The 21,532-nt window shown below is 41.8% G+C and overlaps 1 protein-coding gene across 7 annotated transcripts in view; it reads right to left on the bottom strand.

The window, feature by feature from the left end:
• GAB3 (GRB2 associated binding protein 3) overlaps positions 1–21,532 on the bottom strand; it is an 84,403-nt gene that overhangs the window by 14,034 nt on the left and 48,837 nt on the right. For 3 of the 7 annotated variants that reach the window (XM_064482764.1, XM_064482763.1, XM_031446186.2), the window contains 6 exons: positions 16,242–16,297; positions 15,589–15,808; positions 13,625–13,706; positions 12,414–12,516; positions 4,853–4,954; positions 428–3,411 (listed from right to left, as the gene is read on the bottom strand). In XM_064482764.1, coding sequence (XP_064338834.1) covers positions 3,295–3,411; positions 4,853–4,954; positions 12,414–12,516; positions 13,625–13,706; positions 15,589–15,808; positions 16,242–16,297 — 680 coding nt within the window. In that variant the 3' untranslated portion in view covers positions 428–3,294. Of the gene's footprint in view, positions 1–427; positions 3,412–4,852; positions 4,955–12,174; positions 12,359–12,413; positions 12,517–13,624; positions 13,707–15,588; positions 15,809–16,241; positions 16,298–21,532 lie in introns of those variants that run through there. The other 4 variants (XR_010379347.1, XR_010379348.1, XR_010379349.1 and 1 more) reach the window with 4 other exon arrangements.

The raw sequence follows: 21,532 nt of genomic DNA, 5'->3' as shown, positions 1-21,532 counted from the left end.
GGCTGTCGGGTCTCTGCCTTTGGCCTGTTTCCCCTACTCCGGAGCCCCTGCTACCCTAGTGGCCTCTGCCTGGCACAGTCACCCAGAGATTGCACAGCGCCCAGAGAAGCTGGGAGCCTCACTGTGGAGAAGAGGAGGTGGTGGCGCTGGGCCCCTGCTGGGGACAGGAAGGTCACGAGCTGCCGCTTTTAATGTCAGAGAAAAAAAGGGTGTCAGGATGCGGTTTGGCTGACCAGAAGCAGTGCTGATTACAGCCACCTGTTTGCAGTGAAATGCCACGAATGTAGGTCATTCCACATGACTCAGGTGAAGTTTGTTGTATTTCCAAAATGGCAATGAAGTCTATTTTCACATACTCAGCTTTCAAACCGTGGTCCCTATTTTTATCAGCTGTTGTCACTTAAAACAAATAAGCGGGCACTTCGGGCACAATTCCTCCAAGACTTTTATTAATGCCAGAAATGAAACAGTAAAAACACAGTGAATTTTTAAAAATCAGCGTGATTGTGGATACAAAGGTGGTGTGAATGGGGGCAGAGGAGGTGGCCTTGACAGGAGAAAGCAGGGCCTTAGGGGAGCCTTCGGGTGCAACTCAGACCTAAAGGCTATGATCCAGCTGGTGCTGGTGGCCCAAGGACTTGGGGACTCACGGGCTTGACACCCTTCAGCCGCCTTTTCTGCATGACACAACTCCTGACCTGGGAGTATTTCCCAACAAAACGAGATGGAAGGAAATGAAGCCAAAAGAAGCTACAGAAAAGAACGTGGGATTAATCACTACACTGTCCTGATGATTCTCAAATCTTCTAGAAAGGTGTATTGCACAGCGTACAGCTGTGCCATGTGCACTTGACTTGGAGCAGTATCTGGGATCCTTTCTATTAAAAAAAACAGACCCTCAGAATCATGGCTCTCTGCTGGCACAGCTAGTCCACGCTGGTGCCTTTCTCAAGAGCATACGCTGCTGTCAGCTCAGAAACCACCTGTATTTTGTGTCCCTGAATTGTTCTGTTTTTGTGGAGTCATCCATGAGCGGTTTTATCAAAGCAAGACATCATCGCATACACCCTGGAAATGAGGTGAAGTCATCTTTTTAAAAAAAAAATCCCTAATCACTTCCAAACAAGCCACACCAGTCAAGTGTCTGTTGTTTCGTGCAGTAACTATGGCCCTGGAAATGTTTTGTAGAAACAGATTTTTTTTTTTGGTCACCTGGATGACATTTCATTGCTGACATCATTTCAGCTGTATTTACTTTTCCAATCCATCCCCAATCTGGTGAGGTTCTCGACACTTGGGTGTACAACTTTTCTGACGACCTAAACACAGGTGGCCCACAAACGAGGAAGCTACCATCCATGGGAACTGGCCGTCTGTTGCCCTGGATTCTTGCCTGAGGCTCTGTGACTCTTTGCGACTCTGTGTGTGGTGACATGGAGCAGGCCGTGGGGTGCAAGGAGCCCTCTTGTGGCTCCATCCAGACTCACTAAGGACTCAAGTCAGTTAAAGCACTTGGCAGTGTTCCCCCATCTTGTTCCAGGAAGAAAATTATGTCACCAGATCCTGCTGCTTGGAACATCAAAATTACTTCTTTTATGGTCTGAAAAACCAAGATGTTGACACTTACCTTTGGAGCAGTTCAAAACCATGAAACTCTGCATAAGGCTGACAATTGCTCTGACTAACCCCAACTGTCAGAGACCTGCCTGCCTACGTGATCTAGCCTCATGTATAAGACACAGGGACAGAACAGTAGGTCAGTATCTGCTTACTACCCACTTGTTCAGATCTGTCTTCTGCCTGCAGGTGCTCAGAAGGCTCAGGAAAGAGCATCAGGTAAAACTCTGTGTCAGATTGAGACTTTTGTCTGGGGCCCCTGAACCCCAGTGCCCCATAAAGGAAGAGGCGACAAGCCGCCCTCAATGCACAGTGTGAATATCTGCCCTCCTCAAGGTCTAGGCGCCACTAAAGCAGGAGGGAAACATTAGCCAGGAAACCTGAGAATGGGGCTTGCTTTTTGGTTTGTTCATTTTCTTCGGCTCATAACTGTCACACAAAAGCTTGAGTCAAGCAGAAGATAGCCAGGGGTAGCCCTCCCCGAGGTGGCATAAGTTTTTCCACCAGCATTAGCCAGCTCATGGGAAACACGCTGCGAGGGGACCACGTGAACCAGGGATGGAATTCACACAGATTGTCAAGAGGTATTTAAAGGGAACTACTGATCACCTTAGAGTTCCCAGTTTCAACGCCACACACAGAAACCCTGGCTTGACATGCATACCTTTCAAGTATAAAAGCACCTGCTCAAAATCCTGTGAAAGGGAGAGGAGACGGTGACTCATCCCGGGTTGGCGTGTGTTTCCCACACATCTTCAGAATTAACCAAACTGATGGACTTCATCAGCATCCTCAGAGGCAGCGTGAGACGGTGGAAAGAGACTCCATGTCTCGGCTCCATGAGTAATCCTGGGCCAAATGTTCCCTCCTCCAGCTCTTAGTATTCTTTTCTTCAAAGTGGGAGCACCAATCTCTGCCAAGCCTAGCTTCCAAGGTCTTGTAGGGGAAGAGATGATCCTTAGAGCCCCCAGTGTAAGCTGATACCGTCATCGTGGAGCCCGGGACTCGACGCCTCTGTCACTGGAGTCTTTGGAGTGAGGAATGCAGATTCCGCCACCATCACTAGGCTTGATCTCTTCAACCGCGCTTTCAGGGATGGGGACACGATACTCTCCAGGTGCCTCTCTCCTGGGATAATTTATGAGTCCAATGGAAGGCACAGGAGACAGATCAAACTTTCAGGCGTTGGAGTCAAACGATGTCAGCCTGTTGGTAGTAATACTGCTTCCAGTCTGCACTCCAAATGCTCCACTGGAGAGCTCTTTAACCAAACACTGGGGAAATTATCCTCCCAACTCTTCTTTTTCTTGTTCCTACCCTGCCTGAGTGGAGTGTTCTACATCCCAGTGGAATCCTCCATCTCTGTCTTTTGTGACTGTGGAGCCAACTCCAAGCCTCCCTGAGGCTCTGGGCATGGGCAGGCGTGGCTGGGGAGGGACACTGCTGCGACGGGTTGGGAGGGGAGGGCTGGGCTCCCCCAGGGCCCCTCTGTCAGGAAACCACTTCCTTCTTCTCCCCGTTCAATGTGTCCAAATATGTCCTCTCTCCCAAAGGTTCTGCCAAGCCCACAGGTACCATAAGTTCTCTCTGCATCTTAACCTGTGTTGACCATCAGTGCAATTCTAGTGAAAACCTCCAAGCAAGCCCCAAGTCTCAGGCCCAGCAAGCCCAGCTGTCTTACACTTTGGATTGCCTCTCATCCGTCCACTCCTGCTTTGTGCTCTGGAGAGCCTGCGTCTTCTGCTCGTCCACTTGGACATAGTCTACTCTTTGCTCCTCTAAAAGGAGAAGTTTCTGAAGGGGGAGAACAAAAAGACTGTCATTACATCGAATTTTAAAAGTCAGGAAAAGTCCACAAATGACAAATGCTGGAGAGGCTGTGGAGAAAAGGGAACCCTCCTCACTGCTGGTGGGAATGCAGTTTGGTGCAGCCACTGTGGAAAACAGTATGGAGATTCCTCAAAAGACTAGGAATAGACTTACCGTATGACCCAGGAATCCCGCTCCTGGGCATATATCCAGAAGGAACCCTACTTCCAAAAGACACCTGCACCCCAATGTTCATAGCAGCACTATTTACAATAGCCAAGACATGGAAGCAGCCTAGATGTCCATCGACAGATGACTGAATAAAGAAGCTGTGGTATATTTATACAATGGACTACCACTCAGCCATAAAAAATAATAAAATGCCATTTGCAGCAACATGGATGGACCTAAAGATCATCATTCTAAGTGAAGTAAGCCAGAAAGAGAAATACCGTATGATATCACTCATACGTGGGATCTAAAAACAGAAAAAAGAAAAAAGAGGACACTAATGAACTCATCTATAAAACAGAAACAGACTTGCAGACATAGTAAACAATCTTATGGTTACTGGAGGAAAGGAAGTGGGAAGGGATAAACCTGGGAGTTTGAGATTTGCAAATATTAACTACTACATATAAAAATAGGTAAAAAAAAAAAAACCCAAATTTCTTCTGTGTAGCACAGGGAACTGTGTTTAATATCTTGTAATAACCTTTAATGAAAAAGAATATGAAAATGAATATATGTATGTGTATTTATAACTGGGACATGATGCTGTACACCAGAATTTGACACATTGTAACTGACTATACTTCAATTTAAAAAAATTCTAAAAATTAAAAGAAAAAGTCAGGAAAATGGCAGTTCGAGTGTGGTAGATTACAGTGCTATCAAGTTACCTGCAGAAAGAAATGCTACACTTTGTGTGTCTGTGTACAGATCGCTCTTCACCTCTGCTCCCTTCAACTTGGAGATCTGGGGTGCTCATCACTGCACAGCCTACTAAAACCGACTAATGTGCCTTTTGTAGTCATCCGTCTCCCCTTCTGACCCGCTTTTCTGGAGTATCATTTTAGGTTGTTGGAATGAAATTAAAGGTAAAGGAGAAGGGAAATCTTCCAGATGTTTTTTCTGCACACACACAAGATGGAATCATACTGTCTATCCTGTTCAGCAAGTGGGTTTTCTCATCAAACAACACACTGTTAAGCATCCTTTGCTCAAGAATATTTAGCTGTTGTCCACTGCTTCCCTACTATTCATTCATACCACAGCTTACACTCAATAAAGTTTACGGTCCAAGTTTTAAGGAGTATGAATACCACATAAATTTGTACATATCCACCCAAAGAATATACCCCAGAGGGAAATACACCAGGACTTCTGGAAGGCAGGATTAGGGCTGATTTTAAGTACTTCCTACCTGCTGTACAGGGGCTGGTGACACGGAATTGAAGTCCAGGGCTAGATAATCCAGGCTGAATTTCTTTGTCCACGTCAGGGAGCTGGCTGTTCTGTGCTCTTCCTAGAAACCAACATCATGGGATGCAGGTTAACGATTTCTGGTCGGGCGGCCCCGGGGAAGCAGAGTGAGTCACGTCTCCACTTGGGTAACTGCCATCAGATGATAATAGCTCAGCCTGCAATCCTGTATGAGAGCTGGCTTTGAAATACAACAGAGCCAACCTGGGCTTCACATGAAGCTAGACCTTCAGTCACCTTCGAAACAGCTGGTGATTACCTCCCCCAAGAAGGATTTTTTTTTTATGGATCGGGCAGGCCCATGATTCCTTAGAGATTAAATCCTGAAAAAACCAACCGCACTTATTGAAGCTCTAGTAAAGGCATCTCAAATGCATTTAAAGGTACTCTACACAATACAAAGACACACCCATGGACTCAGCATCCAGCTTCAGAAGTGGGATACGGCCACACCTGAGGCGTGGGGAGTGCCTACTCCCCTGCGACTTCCTCCTCTGCCCCGGAGAGGTTGAGCACCGTCTTGAATTTTGTGCTTATCACTCCTTGTCTTTTTAAATATAGTTTTATCAGTGTGCAAGTATCCTTAACTGACATAATCTTGAGTTTTGTCTGTTTTCAACTTTTATCAATAGAACCATGTTGTATGCATTTTGGGTGACTTCAACTTTTGCTCCTTATTACATATGTCACACTCACCCATGTCAAAGCATTGGCCCCGTTTCATTCTGTTTCATTCGAATAGAGGATTCCACTGCATAATTTATTTAACTGTTCTACCAACAACAGACATTTGAGTTGCTTCCAACTTGGAGGCTATTACAAGCGATGCAGCTCTGAGCCTTCATGCAGCTTGTGGAAGAATTTCCAGTGTGGCCCCGGGATGTATGCACCTTCAACTTTACTATCACCCACCGGATATGGGGAAAATGGTATCTAACTGCGGTTTGATTTCCCATGCCCTTGCTAATTTAACTAATTGGCCATCTTTTTATATGCTTAAGGGTCATTTTTTCCTCTTCTGTGAATTATCTGTTCAGGTTTGTTTTTGTCTTGCTACTTTTTATATTGAAGTACTTGTACTTTTCTAATTTTTCTCAGATTTCCTCATATACTCAGGAGATTAATCACTTGTTGGTTAAGTGTGTTGCTAATAGCCCATCACTGTCTACAGTGGTTAAGTAACGATCTAGCCTGAACTGATTTTAACCTATGGTGGTGAAATAGGGATACAATTCATTCATTTTTATTTTGTTTGTACCCCATATGGATAACCATCTTTTCCCCAGTGATGCAACTTCTATTCATATATCTCGTTCCCATATGTGAATAGATGTTGAGTTCTATCAAATTCTTTTGCTGCATCTGAGACAATCACATCATTTTCTCCTTTAATATGTTAATGTGCTTGTTTGACTTAATAGATTCATTTAACTTATGTATTAAGTAAGAGCTCATCTCTCAGAGAATATTTGTAATAATAGATTCTTTAAAAATGGTTTCTCCTTCTGGCATAGGTTTTGTTTCCTCCAATCTGTTTGCTTGGGTCCCTATCCTTCACGTGAGAATTCTCCTGAGATGTCTGATAAAATTACTGGCTGGCTGTTCATATTTAAGAGTGAAAGACCAAAAAGCTGAGTGGAAGCTTTGAGTACATGGGTGGTGTCTGTCAGCTGTGGGGTTCACTGCAAGGTAATCTTGCTGGACAGTTTCCTTGGGGAACCCCTGATATCATGACCTTCGTCTTGCCCCTTGGGCTGCTCACGTAGCCCAGGGAACTATCGTTCAATCTCCAGACTCAATTGTAAAGGTCTGCTTGTCAACATTTGCCAAAATCTTTAGGATTTGTTTTGCAAACAGCTTTATTGAGATATAATTCCCATACCATACAATCTTCCCATTTAAAGTGAACAATTTGGTGGTGCTTAGTATATTCACATATCTGTGTCATCATCACCTCAATCAATTTTAGAACATTTTCATCACCCCATCATACTTTTAGAAGAAAATACGGAGGAAAACATAATGATCAAAAGTTAGGCTAAGCGTTCTTAGACATGAGAACAACCCATGAATGAAAAAAGTCAATAAATTGAGATTAATCAAATTTAAAATCTCTGCTCTTCAAAGAACAGAAGAGAATGAAAAGACAAGATCCAGACTTAAAATATTTGTGACTCACATACCCATTGCATGACTTATACACAGAATATATAAAGAGTTCTCAAAACTCAGTACAAGAAAACAAAAACCCCAATTAAAACTTGGGCAAAAGGATTCAACAGATACTTCACCAAATCCTCCAAAGAGGATTACATTAACCAAAGCAATCTGCAGATTCAAAGCATTCTCTATCAAAATCCCAACGGTGTTTTTTGCGGAAATAGAAAAAACCATCCTAAAATTCACATGGAATCTCAAGGAACCTTGAATAGCCAAATCAATCTTGAAAAACAAAAGAAAAGGTGGGATCAAGATGGTGGAGAAGGATGACGCTCTCTTCATGGACATATCAAAACTACAGCTATAGAGAGAATGATTCTCACTGAAATTTACCTGGGGAATAGCTGGACAGCTTTTCTACAACCAAGGCTTTAACAAAAGATCCACACAGAGTCTGACAGAAGAGAAGAGCAGTGATTTGGTTGGGACCTTTACCCTTAGTGAGGGACACAGAAGAGGAGGGGGAACTGTCACAGGCTTGGGGCTCCTCCCTGGGGAACGAAGGGTTCAAGCCAGACATTAAGCACCCTAGCATGGGGTCTGACACAGGGAAGACGAGCCCCCTTAGTCAGTTTGAAAACCAGTGGGGCTTACCAGAGGGCTGTAAGAAACTGAGACTGGACTCCACTCTCGAAGAACACACACAGACTTGCCTGCTCCCAGTCCCAGCATGGAAGCAGCAGATTGAAACTGCCTAGGGCAGCTTCTAGGCTGGCTTGCCAGGACTGCCCTGATGTGCCCCCCAGCCCACACTGAGCTCCTGGCTGCTGTCCTCAGTAAAAGGAAGGGAATAATAAAGATCAGAGTGGAAAGAAATAAAATAGAGGCCACACCAAAAAAACACAATGAAAAAAAAAATCAATGAAACCAAGAGCTAGTTTTTTTTTTTTTTTAAGATAAACAAAATTGTTAAGGCAGGCTCATTAAGGAAAAACAAAGACAGAGGACCCAAATAAACAAAGAAAGAAATGAAAGAGTAGAAATTACAACTGATAGCACAGCAATACAATCATAAGAGAATACTATGAACATTTATAATAAGCCAACAAATTGGACAACCTAGAAGAAATGGATAAATTCCACTAACATACAATCTTCTAGGACTGAATCAGGAAGAAAGAGATAATCTGAACAGACGGATTACTAGCATTGAAATTGAATCAGTAATCAAAAACTCCAAACAAAGTCCAGGACTAGACAGCTTCACTGGTGAATTCTACCAAACATTTAAAGAAGAATTAACACCTCTCCTCAAACTATTCCAAAAACTTGAAGAAGGAACACTTCAAAATTCATTCCATAAGGGCAGCATCCTAATATCTAATACCAAACCAAAGACACCATTCAAAAAAAGAAAACCATAGGCCTATATCACTGATGAACATAGATGCAAAAATCCTTAACAAAATATTAGCAAACTGAAGTCAACAATATATTTAATACATACATCATGATCAAGTGGGATTTATCCCCAGAATGCAAGGGTGGTTCAATTTCTGAAAGTCAATCAATGTGAATAAAAACCATATGATCATCTCAATAGATGCAAAAAAAGCATTTGACAAAATTCAACACCCATTTATGATAAAAACTTTCAACAGAGTGAGTATAAAGGGAACATACCTCAACATAATAAAGTTTGTATATAGCAAGCCCACAGCTAACATCATACTTGATGGTGAAAAGTTGAAAACTTTTCCTCTAAGATCAGGAACAAGACAAAGATGCCTAGTCTCACCACTTTTATTCAACATAGTATTGGAAGGCCTAGCCACAGCAATCAATCAAGAAAAAGAAATAAAAGGAATTCACATTGGAAAGGAAGAAGCAAAACTGTCAACGTTTGCAGATGATATAATACTATATATAGAAAATCACAAAGACAAGACTAAAAAACTATTAGAGCTCATCAATCAATCCAGTGAAACTGCAGAATACAAAAACGAATATACAGAAATTTGTTACATTTCTATACACTAACAAGGAACTATCCAAAAGAGAAATTAAGAGAACAATCCCATTTATAATCACATCAAAAAGAACAAAATACACAGGCATAAATCTAGTCAAAGAGGTAAAAGACTTGTACTTAGAAAACTTTAAGACACTGATGAAAGAAACTGAAGATGATACAAACAGATAGAATGATATACTGTGATCATGGATTGGAAGAATTTATATTGCTAAAATGTCTCCAAGGCATTCTACTTATTCATTGCAATCCTTATCAAAATACCAATGGGATTTTTCACAGAACTAGAACAAATAATACTAAAATTTGTATGGAACCACAAAAGACCCAGCATAGCCAAAAAAAATCTTGAGAAAGAAAAAGAACAAAGCTGGAGGTATCATGCTCCCTGATTTCAAACAATACGACAAAGCTACAACAGTCAAAACAGTGTGGTACTGGCACAAAAACAGACACAGACAGCAATGGAACAGAATAAAGAGCCCAGAAATAAATTCACACATATATGGTCAATTAATCTATGACAAAGAAGGCAAGATTATACAATGGGGAAAAGACAGCTTCTTCAATAAATGATGTTGGGAAACCTGGACTGTTACATGCAAAAGACTCAAACCAGATGACTTTCTCCCTCTATATACAAAAATAAACTCAAAATGAATCAAAGACTTAAATGTAAGACCTGAAACCATAAAACTCTTAAAAGAAACATACACAGTACACTCTTTGACATAGGTCTTAACAATATTTTTTTTTGCCTATGTCTCCTCCAGGCAATGGAAACAAAAGCAAAAATAAACAAATGGGATCACATCAAACTAAAAAGCTTTTGCACATCAAAGGGAACTAGAAATAAAACAAAAAGGCAGCCTACCAAGTGGGAGAAGATATCTGCAAATGATCCATCTAAGAAGAGGGTCATATCCAAAACATACACAACTCAAAAAAACAAAACAAAACAAACAAAAAAACCAAACAGCCTCATTAAAAGATGGGCAGAGGATCTGAACAGACATTTTTCCAAAGAGGAAATGCAGATGGCCAACAGGCACATGAAAAGATGTTCAACGTACACTAACCATCAGGGAAATGCAAATGAAAACCACAATGAGGTAACAGCTCACAGTTGTCAGAATGGTTGTTATCAAAAAGACAACAAATCACAAGTGTTAGCAAGGGTGTGGAGAAAAGGGAACCCTTGTGCACTGTTGGTGGGAATGTAAACTAATGCAACCACTGTGGAAGACAGTATGGTGATTCCTTGAAAAGTTAAAAACAGAACTACCACATGATTCAGCAATTTCTCTTCTGAGTATTTACTCCCAAAATATAAAAACACTAATTTGAAAAGCTACATGCATGCCAATGTTCACTGCAGTATCATTTACAATAGCCAAGACATGGAAGCAACCTCAATGCCCATCAGTAGATGAATGGATAAAGAAGAGTGGTATACACACACAATGAAATATTACTCAGCCACAAAAAAGTGCAATCTTGCCATTATGACACCATGAATGGATCTAGAGGGTATTATACTGAATGAAATAAATCAGAGAAAGACAATACTACATGATCTTACTGATATGTGAAATCTCAAAAACAAACAAAACAGAATGAAAACAGATGTACTGGTACAGAGAACAAATGGGTGGCTGGGGTAGGCAGAACAGGTGAAGGGGACTTAGAGGTGCAATCCTCCACTACATAATAAGCAAGTTACAGGAATGTATTGTCCAGCTAAGGAAAAGGATCAATAATACTGTAGTAACTCCGCAGGGGGACAGATGGTTACTAGACTTACCGTGACAATCATTTCATGATGTATGGAAATGCCAATCATTATGTAGTGCACTCAAGACTAACAGTCTTGTACATAAAGTATATTTCATTAAAAAAAATCAACTAAAGAAGGTTACATAACTTCATTAAAACAAAACTTGTATTTTAGCCCCTAGACTAAATTTTCACATGCAGATAAGAAGTTGTCCACAAGGAGAGAAAAAAATTAATGCATATAATTATGTGTCAAATCAAAATTGAATTGTCTGAATTCTGTCCACCAAACAGGGTTGTTTTGTGGAGCAACTGAAATAATGGAAGTCAAAGCTGTTTGAAAATACTGAAGTTGAAACACACACTGAATGAGGTGGGATAGACTTTAAACACATTTCTAGGGTGTCTTCCTCACAGCTACCTTTCTTCAGTTGGTATTCTGGGCTTTTAATCTACTGTGTCACATTGTCTAGTAATGTACAGAGACAGTCATTAACCAATGATCATAAACTTAGGCAAGAAACCAATCCTTAACTCTATTGTTAATGGCGCAGCGCTCTTTCTCACAGCCTCAAAGATCAGAAATGAACTGCCTGTTTCTGGAATGACTCTGCACTGGCTTCCATTAGGTTATGAATTCACTTCCTTTTTCTGTTCTCTGGAGACAAAGCACAGCTGGTCAGTATCTTTTATAAGAGTGTTTTCTTCTAGAAGTCTCCCAAGGGCCATTATGAAGTGTGAAAAACATTGTGAATTCCACAGCAGATTGGCACAAGTCACTTTCCACCTGCACATGGTTAAGTGTCCTTACAGCACAATCTATCAAAAAGAAAGGCCAAATGAAGCATTTAATTACTGTTTCATTGGAGGTGGCCATTTTTTAGAATTTTAATTGCCTGTTATCTTCATGTACAGGAAGGCAGAAGTGTCTTCTCAAAAGTATATATAGTCGTTGTGCCTTAAATGTTGTCCCTCCAAGATCTCTTTTCAAAATTTCATAGTTCAGACAGGTTCTCTCTAGGGTTCCTGACATTTGAAAATTGTAGAATGGTAACAGTTCTGGCTAAAGGGTCTGATAGTTGCAAGAGGCGCTAAAAGCCCCTCTGTCTCCTCAATAAGCCCTTCTCAGTAGAACCCAGGGCAGAGGGTAGGAGATGCCAGGTCCCCAGCCACTCAGGTGTGCAGGAAGACTCTGTAAGAGGCGGGCAGGGCAGGGCTGCAAGGTGCAGCAGAAGGGAACCTCCAGTGTGTGCATTTTCACAGCTTAAACCCTGGACATCCGGGGAACTACAGACCTATTGGGCTCAAACAGGATATCCCAGCCCTGATGAAAAGAACTGCCGGCACTTCCGTTTTCCCATTACACATGTCAGCCCCGGGTGCTCTTTGTATTGATTTGTTCTCAGTCTAGAAAATACTGTCGCCTGGTATGACAATCGAGTACTTGTTTGAAGAACATGCTTCCTTTAGAGTGGACTCCTAAGAACACAGATGGGGATGAAGAGGAAGAAGAGTGTGAAAAATATAGGATTACCATTTGGATGTAGCTTTCTTCCTCTTCTCTGGAAACAGCATTGGCAAAAAACCTTGCAGAATTAATACCATTTCTTTCTGGAGAGAAAAAGCTGGTTCGATTGCTGAGAACAAAAATACAGATGAGGTCAAAGCAATGTCTCACAGCTGCTCGGAAAGCCAGCCAAGAATGGACATGGCCCCTGGGGGCTTTTGGCCCTCCCCTTCCAGATACAACTCCCGAAGCAGTGGACACTACGCAGCAGCTTCTGTCCCACTAGGGAGCAAATGGCTCCCAATTCTCAAAGGCTACTTTTTACAGGTCCTCTGTGTGACACAGCTCATGAACTTTCTAGAAAGAGACCGAGGCATCATATCATTTAGAGAAAAACAAAATGAAACAAAACAAAGATGCTCAAAGTCACCAGGAAAAGAGGGGAAGTGTGGCCATTCCTCTGATGGGAGGAGAACAAGACTGCAAATCAGCTCTCATCCTAGTCCGGAGTCAGGAGCACAGGCTGAGATGCTGCAGCCTTGTCTGAAAATCGAGTTCATTGCTGAATTCTGCTTTCCAAAGTAACTGTGTCCTGTGGCATTTAGAGTGAACTAAGAAACTGCTGAGCCAGGCTCAGGACATCTGAAATTGCAATTTCTAGAGAGACTGCAGATACATTTTGGGGGTTTGCTGACCAAGCCAGTGAGCCACCCCTCTTCCTCTGACAACTACCTCCTCCTGCTCCATTCACGCGACTGGGCTTCTGGAAGCTGTGTGGGTACTACTGGCCCTTCTCCCCGGACCATAGTTGATTCTAGCCAGGCTGGAGCAATACAATTCCCTCTGCCAAGAAAGGTGAATTGTGATTGAGAAAGGACCCATCTCTGTTGGTACTAGAATTGTCTGATGTAAATAAGGATCTTTGGTACAGCCGTCTTTGGCCATAAGAGTTCTCCCAGAAAGAGGAACAAGCAAATGTGAACAGAGAAGCAGGCGTGAGAGACGGAGAGAGAGGATTCCTGGGGTTCCCGGCAGCACTTCCGCTCCCGAGTCCACGATCCTGGAAGATTCAGTCCTATCCCTTCCTTTGTGACCTACGACGCTTCTGGCTCATGATTATAAATCCCATCCCTCCTTTGGCTTAAGCTAGATCAAGTGGGCTGCAACCACACTTCATCAAGGAGGCCTACCCAAGACTGGGAGTGTGCTGGGCGAGGCCTCTTTGAGCAAAGACTCACCAGGGCACAGTGCGGGTCCTGCTTAGAGATGTGTGTTCCCGGATGGTGGAGAGGTTTTTCAGGTCCAGGGGAGGCGGCCGTACTACAAGATAACACATAATCTCCAGTAAGTTCTCAGGGGCTCAAGGCGAGAATCTAAAGATTGTAAAACCGTGACGTTCCACTTACTAAGCACATCAAATCCAAATTTGCTAACAAGCAGCACTGATGACGAGCGTGCATGTCACCAGGAGTGGAAAGGACAACTACCGAGCAAATGGTCCCATGGCCGGCTGGGGCTACATTTAGCCAGTATCCATTTATTCAGAGCTCATTACATGCCAGGCGTGGTTCTAGGTGTCAGAGGCACAGTATGAAGAGAACAGATGAAGGCTCCGATCTCACGGCCTCCCAGTGCCTACCTCACACTTGACATTGTGCCTCTCTTATTGCAGGCAGAGGTGATCACCCAGCTTCTGGTCTTCCCCACCCTCAGTGCATTGTCTACTTGATGGTCCTTCTGTCTGGTTATAGCCACCTTCAGATGTCAGCTCAACGTCCCCCGCTTAGGAAGGCCTCCTGTGACCTCCAGACAAGATCAGTCCCCACATCATAGTTTCTCATGAGTTCCCGAGCTTCCCCGTCACAGCTCCCCCCAGTTTGTGATGATCTGATTCAGGTCTAGGTTGACCGTGCTCTGGGAGGACAGCGTTTTTTTTCTGGCTTGTTCACTGCAGTGGCCTTGGCATCTAGAGAAGCACTTGGTTGGGCCCCAGGATCCATCCCTGCAGCCACACCTGTTAGAACCATCCCCTCCCAGCCCAGGGGTCCCCCTTCACACCCACCCAGTGAATCCCCAACCCCAAGTCCATCCAAAATCTCTGTGCCTTCGATCACCAGGTCCTGTAGAACTGCAGTGTCCCATATGGTTGCCACTAGCCACAGATGGCTGTTTAAATTTAAATGCACTAAAATTAAATAAAATTTAAAATCCAGTCCCTCGGTGGTTGCACTAGCCACACTTCAACTGTTCAACAGCCACATTTCCTTCATTACAGAAAGTCCTGTTGGACAGTGTTGCTGTAGAAAATTAATGGAGCAAAACCATAATAACTCCCTCAAAGTTACAGGTCCCTGTGAAACTGTTTTCTGACCAGAAGGAATGGTCAACTTCTTCTAAACGTCGTAAGATGGGGTCTGTTCTCCTATTTAGTAGCTATTTCACAATTCTCCTTCTTCCAGGTGGTTTTTACATACCCTCCCCCCACCAAACAGAAGAATCTGCCTGCTTCCTCATCTTAGCATCCCCAGCCCCGCCCAGCCCCAGTGCCTAGCACAGCACTCTGCACACAGCAAACACAGCGTTAAGTGTGATCTGACTCAAACTGAAGAGGGCGAGACTGGAATCGGTCAGACGGAAGTAGGGGACTTTGGGACCAGCTTTGGGCATGGGCACCTGAAGCAATGGTTTTTCCAAAGAGCAAAGAGAGGTGGGCGTGCACCAGGCGAATGAGCAAGAATGAAGTTAGCAAGTGACTGTGACCTGCTTTTCCTCTTTCATGCTGCTCATTTGCAAAGTCCTCTCTCTCCTCCCCCAAACACCTCTGCTGTCAGGCATGCGCAGGGCAGTGAGCGATGCTACATCTGACCAGGTGCAACATTCAGGAATGTGGGTGAGAGGTCATTGTTGACCACCTAACAAAGGAGAGCACTGAGATTACATTTTAGTGCTCTTTAAATAGGGAGACGCCAGGGGGATTCCATTCCCACCCATCGCCACTCACTGCTGAGGCCTCGTTAGAGACACGGCCAAAGACGAGCCCGCTGGAATGGACTTGGCTTTGTCGGCCGCATGCGCACGCCCACAGTGACTGTAAGTCCCATTTGATCAGGACAACCTGGGCCAGCAAGGCTCCCCAGCTCTTCCCATCCAACCCTTGCCCTTAGCCCTCCCAGTGTTCTGGGATGGCTTCTCTAGCGCTTACGTTTCCTCTGAGGCTTGAGGTTTCTGTTCACCGGGGGAGGCTCCAGGTCCGCAGGGAGGTCAGGCAATGGGCTTGAGAGGCTTCCTGAGCTCATCGGGATGTAGTCATCAGGGCTGCCGTGGGGTCCGGGGCCAGAGGTGGTGGCTTGGGGTCTCATGGGCACGTAGCTGTCTTCGGCACTGGCCGAGGCTGCGGGGTACGTGGGAAAAAATCTGCACGGCTGCAAGAGACCAGGTATAGGTCAGGAACTGTGGAACAGTCACAGAAACTGCTACCAGCGGGCAAATTACCCAAGAATAACTCTGACCTTCCCTAGGAAAGTCAGACAGGCCTCTAACTCAAGCTCTGCCTGTGGACTTATTGTGTGATCTCTTGCCGGATGACAGGGGTTGATGACTTTATGCAGATGCTTTAAGTATGATGTGAGGACTTGAGCAGCTACCCTGAGCTGGAGAAGTGTCCAGGCCACTAGGACCGGCAGGGTCCTTATATAAAACACTGAGTCCAGTAGCTCCCGGCGAGTTGAAGCCTTAATTGGAGAGTGGAAGGGTTCTCAGAGAATCAGAGTGCTGAGTCTCAGAAGACATCAAGGGGACATATACAGGTCAGGCCAGTTTTTGGTAATATTGAAGGAAGGCAAGAGCCAAACTTACCAAATTTAAACTTAGCCGCTTGTCTCGCTGTCTTAAAGACTGGCCTTCTACATCAGCTGCAAGAAAAAAGCCAGCGTGGTGAAAAATGGCCTCTAAGGACCATGTGCTCTCACTCTGCCTTACCGCTCTGTCTTCATCAGTCACCACTTCTCCTTCCTCTCTCAGTGCAATCATAGTGGCCTTACTCTGCTGTTGTTCAAAGACACCAAGCTTTTCCCACTTGAAGGTCTTTGCTTTAGTTTTTTTTTTTTTAAAGAATTAAAACAAAATTTTAATTTGCATATTTTATTCTTCCTCACTTTTTGGGGTTATTTTTGCTTATGCTTTGTAGGGGAGATAATTCTGTTCATTTATTTATTTACTTACTTTAATGGAGCCACTGGGGGTTGACCCCAGGAGCTCGTGCATGCTAAGCAATTTGCTCTACCCTCCCCCACCCTTGCGCCCGCAGTTCCTTCAAGTGTTTCTTCACATCTTCCCTCTCAATCAAAACTACCCTAATTACCCTTTTTCATATTATAACCTTGCCCCCACCTGCAGTTCCCTTCTAACAGGCCGTACACTTATTTACACAGCTTTATTTAGATATAACTAACTGTCACATAACACTGTGTAAATTCACAGTGTACAACATGTTGATTGGCTACACATACACTGCAAAATAACCATCATAACGTTACGTAACAGCTCTGTACCATCACATAATTGCCATTTCTTTTTTTTCTTCCAGTTTTTTGAGCTATAAGTGACACACAGCACTGTATGATTTTCAGGGGTATAGCATCATGATTTGACTTCCACACATCATGAAACGACAACCACAATGAATTTAGTGCACCTCCATCATCTCATATAGGTACATTAAAGAAACAGGAAAAAGTTTTCCTTGTGATGAGACCTCTTAGGATTTATTCTCATAACAGCTTTCATGTGTAAAATACAGCAGTGTTCATTGCATTTATCGTGTCGCACAGTCGCATCCCCAGAACTTATTTGTCTTATCGCTGCAAGTCTGTACATTTTTCCGCCTTCATCCAGTTCCCCCCCTCCCAACTCTCAGCCTCTGGTAACCACAAATCTGATCTCTTTTTCTATGTTTGTTTGTTTCTGAAGTATAACTGACCTACAACACTAAGTGAGTTCATTAGTTATACTTCAGAAACATACTCATAGAAAAAGATAAGATTTGTGTTTACCATTTCTTTTTTCGTGTTGTGAATATTTAAGATCTACTATCTTAATCACAATTTACTGTGCATTAGAGCCTCCAGAACTTAGTCATCTTCTAACTGGAAGTCTGCACCCTTCGATCAATCTCTCATTTCCCCCACCCCACCAGCTCCTGGTAACCACCATTCTACTGTTTACTAATTTGCCTTTTTCAGATCCCACATATAAATATCACACAATATTTGTCTTTCTCTGACATTTCACTTAGCATAATGACCTCAAGATCCACCCATGTTGTCACAAATGGCAGGATTTCCTTCTTCCTCATGGCTCAATGATATTCCATTCCATCTTCTTTATCCAGTCATCTGTTGATGGACATTTAGGTTGTTTCCATATCTCTATCATGAATAATGCTGCAGTGAATATGGCAGTGCAGATATCTTTTTTAAGATCCTGTTTTCATTTCCTTTGAGTAATATACTCAGAAATAGGGTTACTGAATTATATGACAGTTTAGTTTTAATTTTTTGAGGAACCTCCATACTTCTTTTTATAGTGACTGAACCAATTTATATTTCCAATTTATATCAACAGTGCACAAGAGTTACCTTTTCTCCACATCCTTGTCAATACCCGTCATCTCCTGTCTTCTTGATGATAGCCATTCTAACTATCTCACTGCAGTTTTGATTTGCGTTTCCCTGATGATTAGTAATGTTGAGCATCTTTTCATGTATGTGTTGGCCATCTGTATGTCTTCTTTGGAAAAATGTTTATTCAGTTCCTCTGCCCATTTTTATCAGTCTGCTTTTGTTGTTGCTGCCATTGTTACTGAGTCGTATGAGTTCTTTATAGATTTTGAATTTGAATCCCTTATCAGATATGTGGTTTGCAAATATTTTCTCCCATTTCATAGGTTACCCTTTCATTTTGGTGATTGTTTCTTTTGCTGTGCAGTTTTTTAGTTCGATGTAGTCCTGCTTATTGACTTTTTGCTTTTGCTGCTTGTGCTTCTGGCATCATTGCTGAGAATAATGTCAAGGAGATTTTCCCCTAAGCTTTCTTCTAGGAGTCTTACAGATTCAAGACTCATGATTAAGTCTTTAATCCATTTCAAGCTAATCTTCAGAGTGGTGTAAGATAGGGGTCCAATTTCATTTTTCTGCCTGTGGTTATCCAGTTTTCCCAACATCATTTATTGAAGAAACTATCCTTTCCCCATTGAGTATTCTTGGCTTCCGTGTCAGATATCAGCTGACTGTATCCATGGGGCTTTACTCCTGGCCCCTCTATTTTTATTAATACTGCTTTGTAGTTGTTGTTTGGTATCAGGAAGTGTAATGCCTCTAGCTTTGTTCTTCTTTCTCAAGATTGCTTTGGCAATTCAGGGTCTTTTGTGCTTCCATACAAATTTTAGGAATTTTCTATTTCTGTAAAAATTGCCATTGCAATTTTGATAGGGATTTCATTGAATCTATAGATGATTTGGGTAGTATGAACATTTTAACATTAATTCCGATCCATGAATTCAGGATCTCTTTCGCTTGTGTGTGTCTTTTTTAAATTTCTTTCATCAAAGCCTTGCAGTGTTTGGCGTACAGGACTCTCACATCCCTGGTTCAACTTATTCCCGAGCATTTTGCTGGTTCCGATGCTGTTGTGAGTGGGATTATTTTCTTTATTTCTTTTTTAGGTTTTAGTGTCTAGAAATGCAGCTGATATCTGTATGTTGACTTTGTATCCTGCAACTTTACTGAAATTGTTGATTAGTTCTAAGTTTTTTGTGTGTATCCTTATATTACCTACAAATAACAACTTTACTTCCTTCTTTCTGATATGGGTGCCTTTTCTTTATTTGTCTTGCCTGATCACTTTGGCTAGACATCGCATTGACCACTTCTGTGCTGAGTAAGACTGGTGAATGTGGGAGCCCTTGTCTTGTTCCCCTGATCTAAGAGGAAAAGCTTCCTGCCTTTCACCACTGAGTAGGTTAGCTGTCAATTGGTCATGTATAGCCTGCATTATGTTAATGTCTGCTCCTTCTATTCACAATTTCTTGAGGGTTTTTATCATGAAAAGATGTTGGATACTGTCAAATGCTTTTTCTGAATATACTGACATGATCATGTGATCTTTGTCTTTTATTCCATTAATGTAGGTATCACATTTATTGATTTTTATATGCTGAAACATCCCTGCGTCCCAGGGACAAATCCCACTGGACTGTGGTGTATGATCCTCTTAATGTGAACCTGAATTCAGTTAGCTGATATTTTGTTGAGAACTTTTGCATTTTTATTCATCAGGGACATTGGTCTATAGTTTTCTTTTGTAGTGTCCTTCTCAGGCTTTGGTAAAAGAGTAATGCTGGCCTTATGAGTTTGGAAAGTACTCCCTCCTCTTCAGTTTTCTGGAAGAACTTAAGAAATATTGGTATTACTTCTTCTTTAAATGCTTGGTAGAAATCACCAGTGAACCCATCTGGTCCTGGACTTTTCTTTGTTGGGAGATTTTTGATTACTGATTCAATTTCCTTTCTCATGAATGATCTGATAAGATTTTATTTCTTCATGATTCAGTTGTAGTAGATTGTATGTTTCCAGGAATTTATCCATTTCGTCTAGGTTATCCAATTTGTTGACATATAATTGTTCATAGTAGTCTCCTACAATCCTTTGTGTTTCTGAGTATAAGTTGTAATGTCTCCTCTTTCCATTCTGATTTTATTTATTTGAGTCTTTGCTCTTTTCTTCTAAGTTAGTGTAGCTAAAGTTTTCTCATTTTTATTTTTTTAAAAACAAACTCAGTTTTGTTTATCTTTTCTTGTTATTCTGGTTTCTATTTCATTTATTTCTGCTCTGATCTCTGTTGCTTCTTTTCTGATGTCAACTTTGGGCTTAGTTTGTTCTTTTTCTAGTTCACTAAGGTGTAAAGTTAGGTTGGTTATTTGACATCTTTCTTTTTTCCTAATATTGATGTTTCTCACTATAAACTTCCCTTTTAGAACTGCTTTTGCAGCATCCCATAGGTTTTGGTATTTTGTGTTTCCATAGTCATTTGTTTCAAGAAAATTTTTAATTTGCTTTTTGATTTCTTCTTTGACCTATTGGTTGTTCAGGAGTGTGTTGCTAAATTTCCACATATTTGTGAATTTTCCAGTCTTCTTCCTGTTATTCATTTCTAGTTTCATACCACTGTGGTTCAGAAAAGATACTTGGTATGATTTCTTCTTAAGTTTTCTAAAACTTGTTTTGTGGCCTATCATAAGATTTATCCTAGACAATGTTCCATGTGCTTGAGAGGAAGAATGTGTATTCCACTGCTATTGGATGGAATGTTTGTATATGTCTGTTAGATCAATTTGGCCTGAAGTATGGTTCAAGTCCAATATTTCCTTGTTGATTTTGTCTGGATGATCTATCTAGTTTTGAAAGTGAGGTATTGAAGTCTTCTCCTGTCATTATATTATTGTCTATTTCTGTCTTCAGATCTGTTATTATTTGCTTAATATATTTTGGTGCTCAGATGTTGGGTGCATTTCTTTCCCAATTGTTGTATCTTCTTGATGAATTGGTCCTTTTTATCATATATAATGTCCTTGTCTCTTGTTACCATTTTTGGCTTAAAGTATATTTTGTCTCATATAAGTATAGCAACTCTTGTTCACTTTTGGTTTCTACTTGCATGGAGTATCTTTGCCATCCCTTCAGTTTGAGAATATGTGTGCCCTTAAAGGTGATATTGAGTCTCTTGTAGGTAGCATATACTTGGGTGTCTTTGAAAATTCATCCAGCCACTCTATGCCTTTTGATTGGAGAACTCAACCCATTTACATTTAGAGTAATTACTATTATATAGGTAAGGACTTACTAATACAATCTTATTTTTTAGCTGTAATGAGTTCCCTTGTTTTTAAATTATGCTTATTGCCTGACTCTCACTGTTATAATGTAAAGTCTAGGAAGGAATTATTACTTTTTATTTTTATTTATTTGAAATAGGTTAATACACTCATAATTTTAAAACTTCAAAAGCAAAAACAAGGGAGTATAGAGTGGAAAGTCTTCCTCTTCCCTCATTCCCACAGCCATCCAGTCTTATCTCTGGAGGCCAAAAAA

Source organism: Camelus dromedarius, chromosome X, assembly GCF_036321535.1.
Source record: "Camelus dromedarius isolate mCamDro1 chromosome X, mCamDro1.pat, whole genome shotgun sequence".
NCBI classification, from domain to species: Eukaryota; Metazoa; Chordata; class Mammalia; order Artiodactyla; family Camelidae; genus Camelus; species Camelus dromedarius.
The sequence above is the reverse complement of the archived record's forward strand: the minus strand, read 5'-3'. Positions and strand labels throughout refer to the sequence as shown.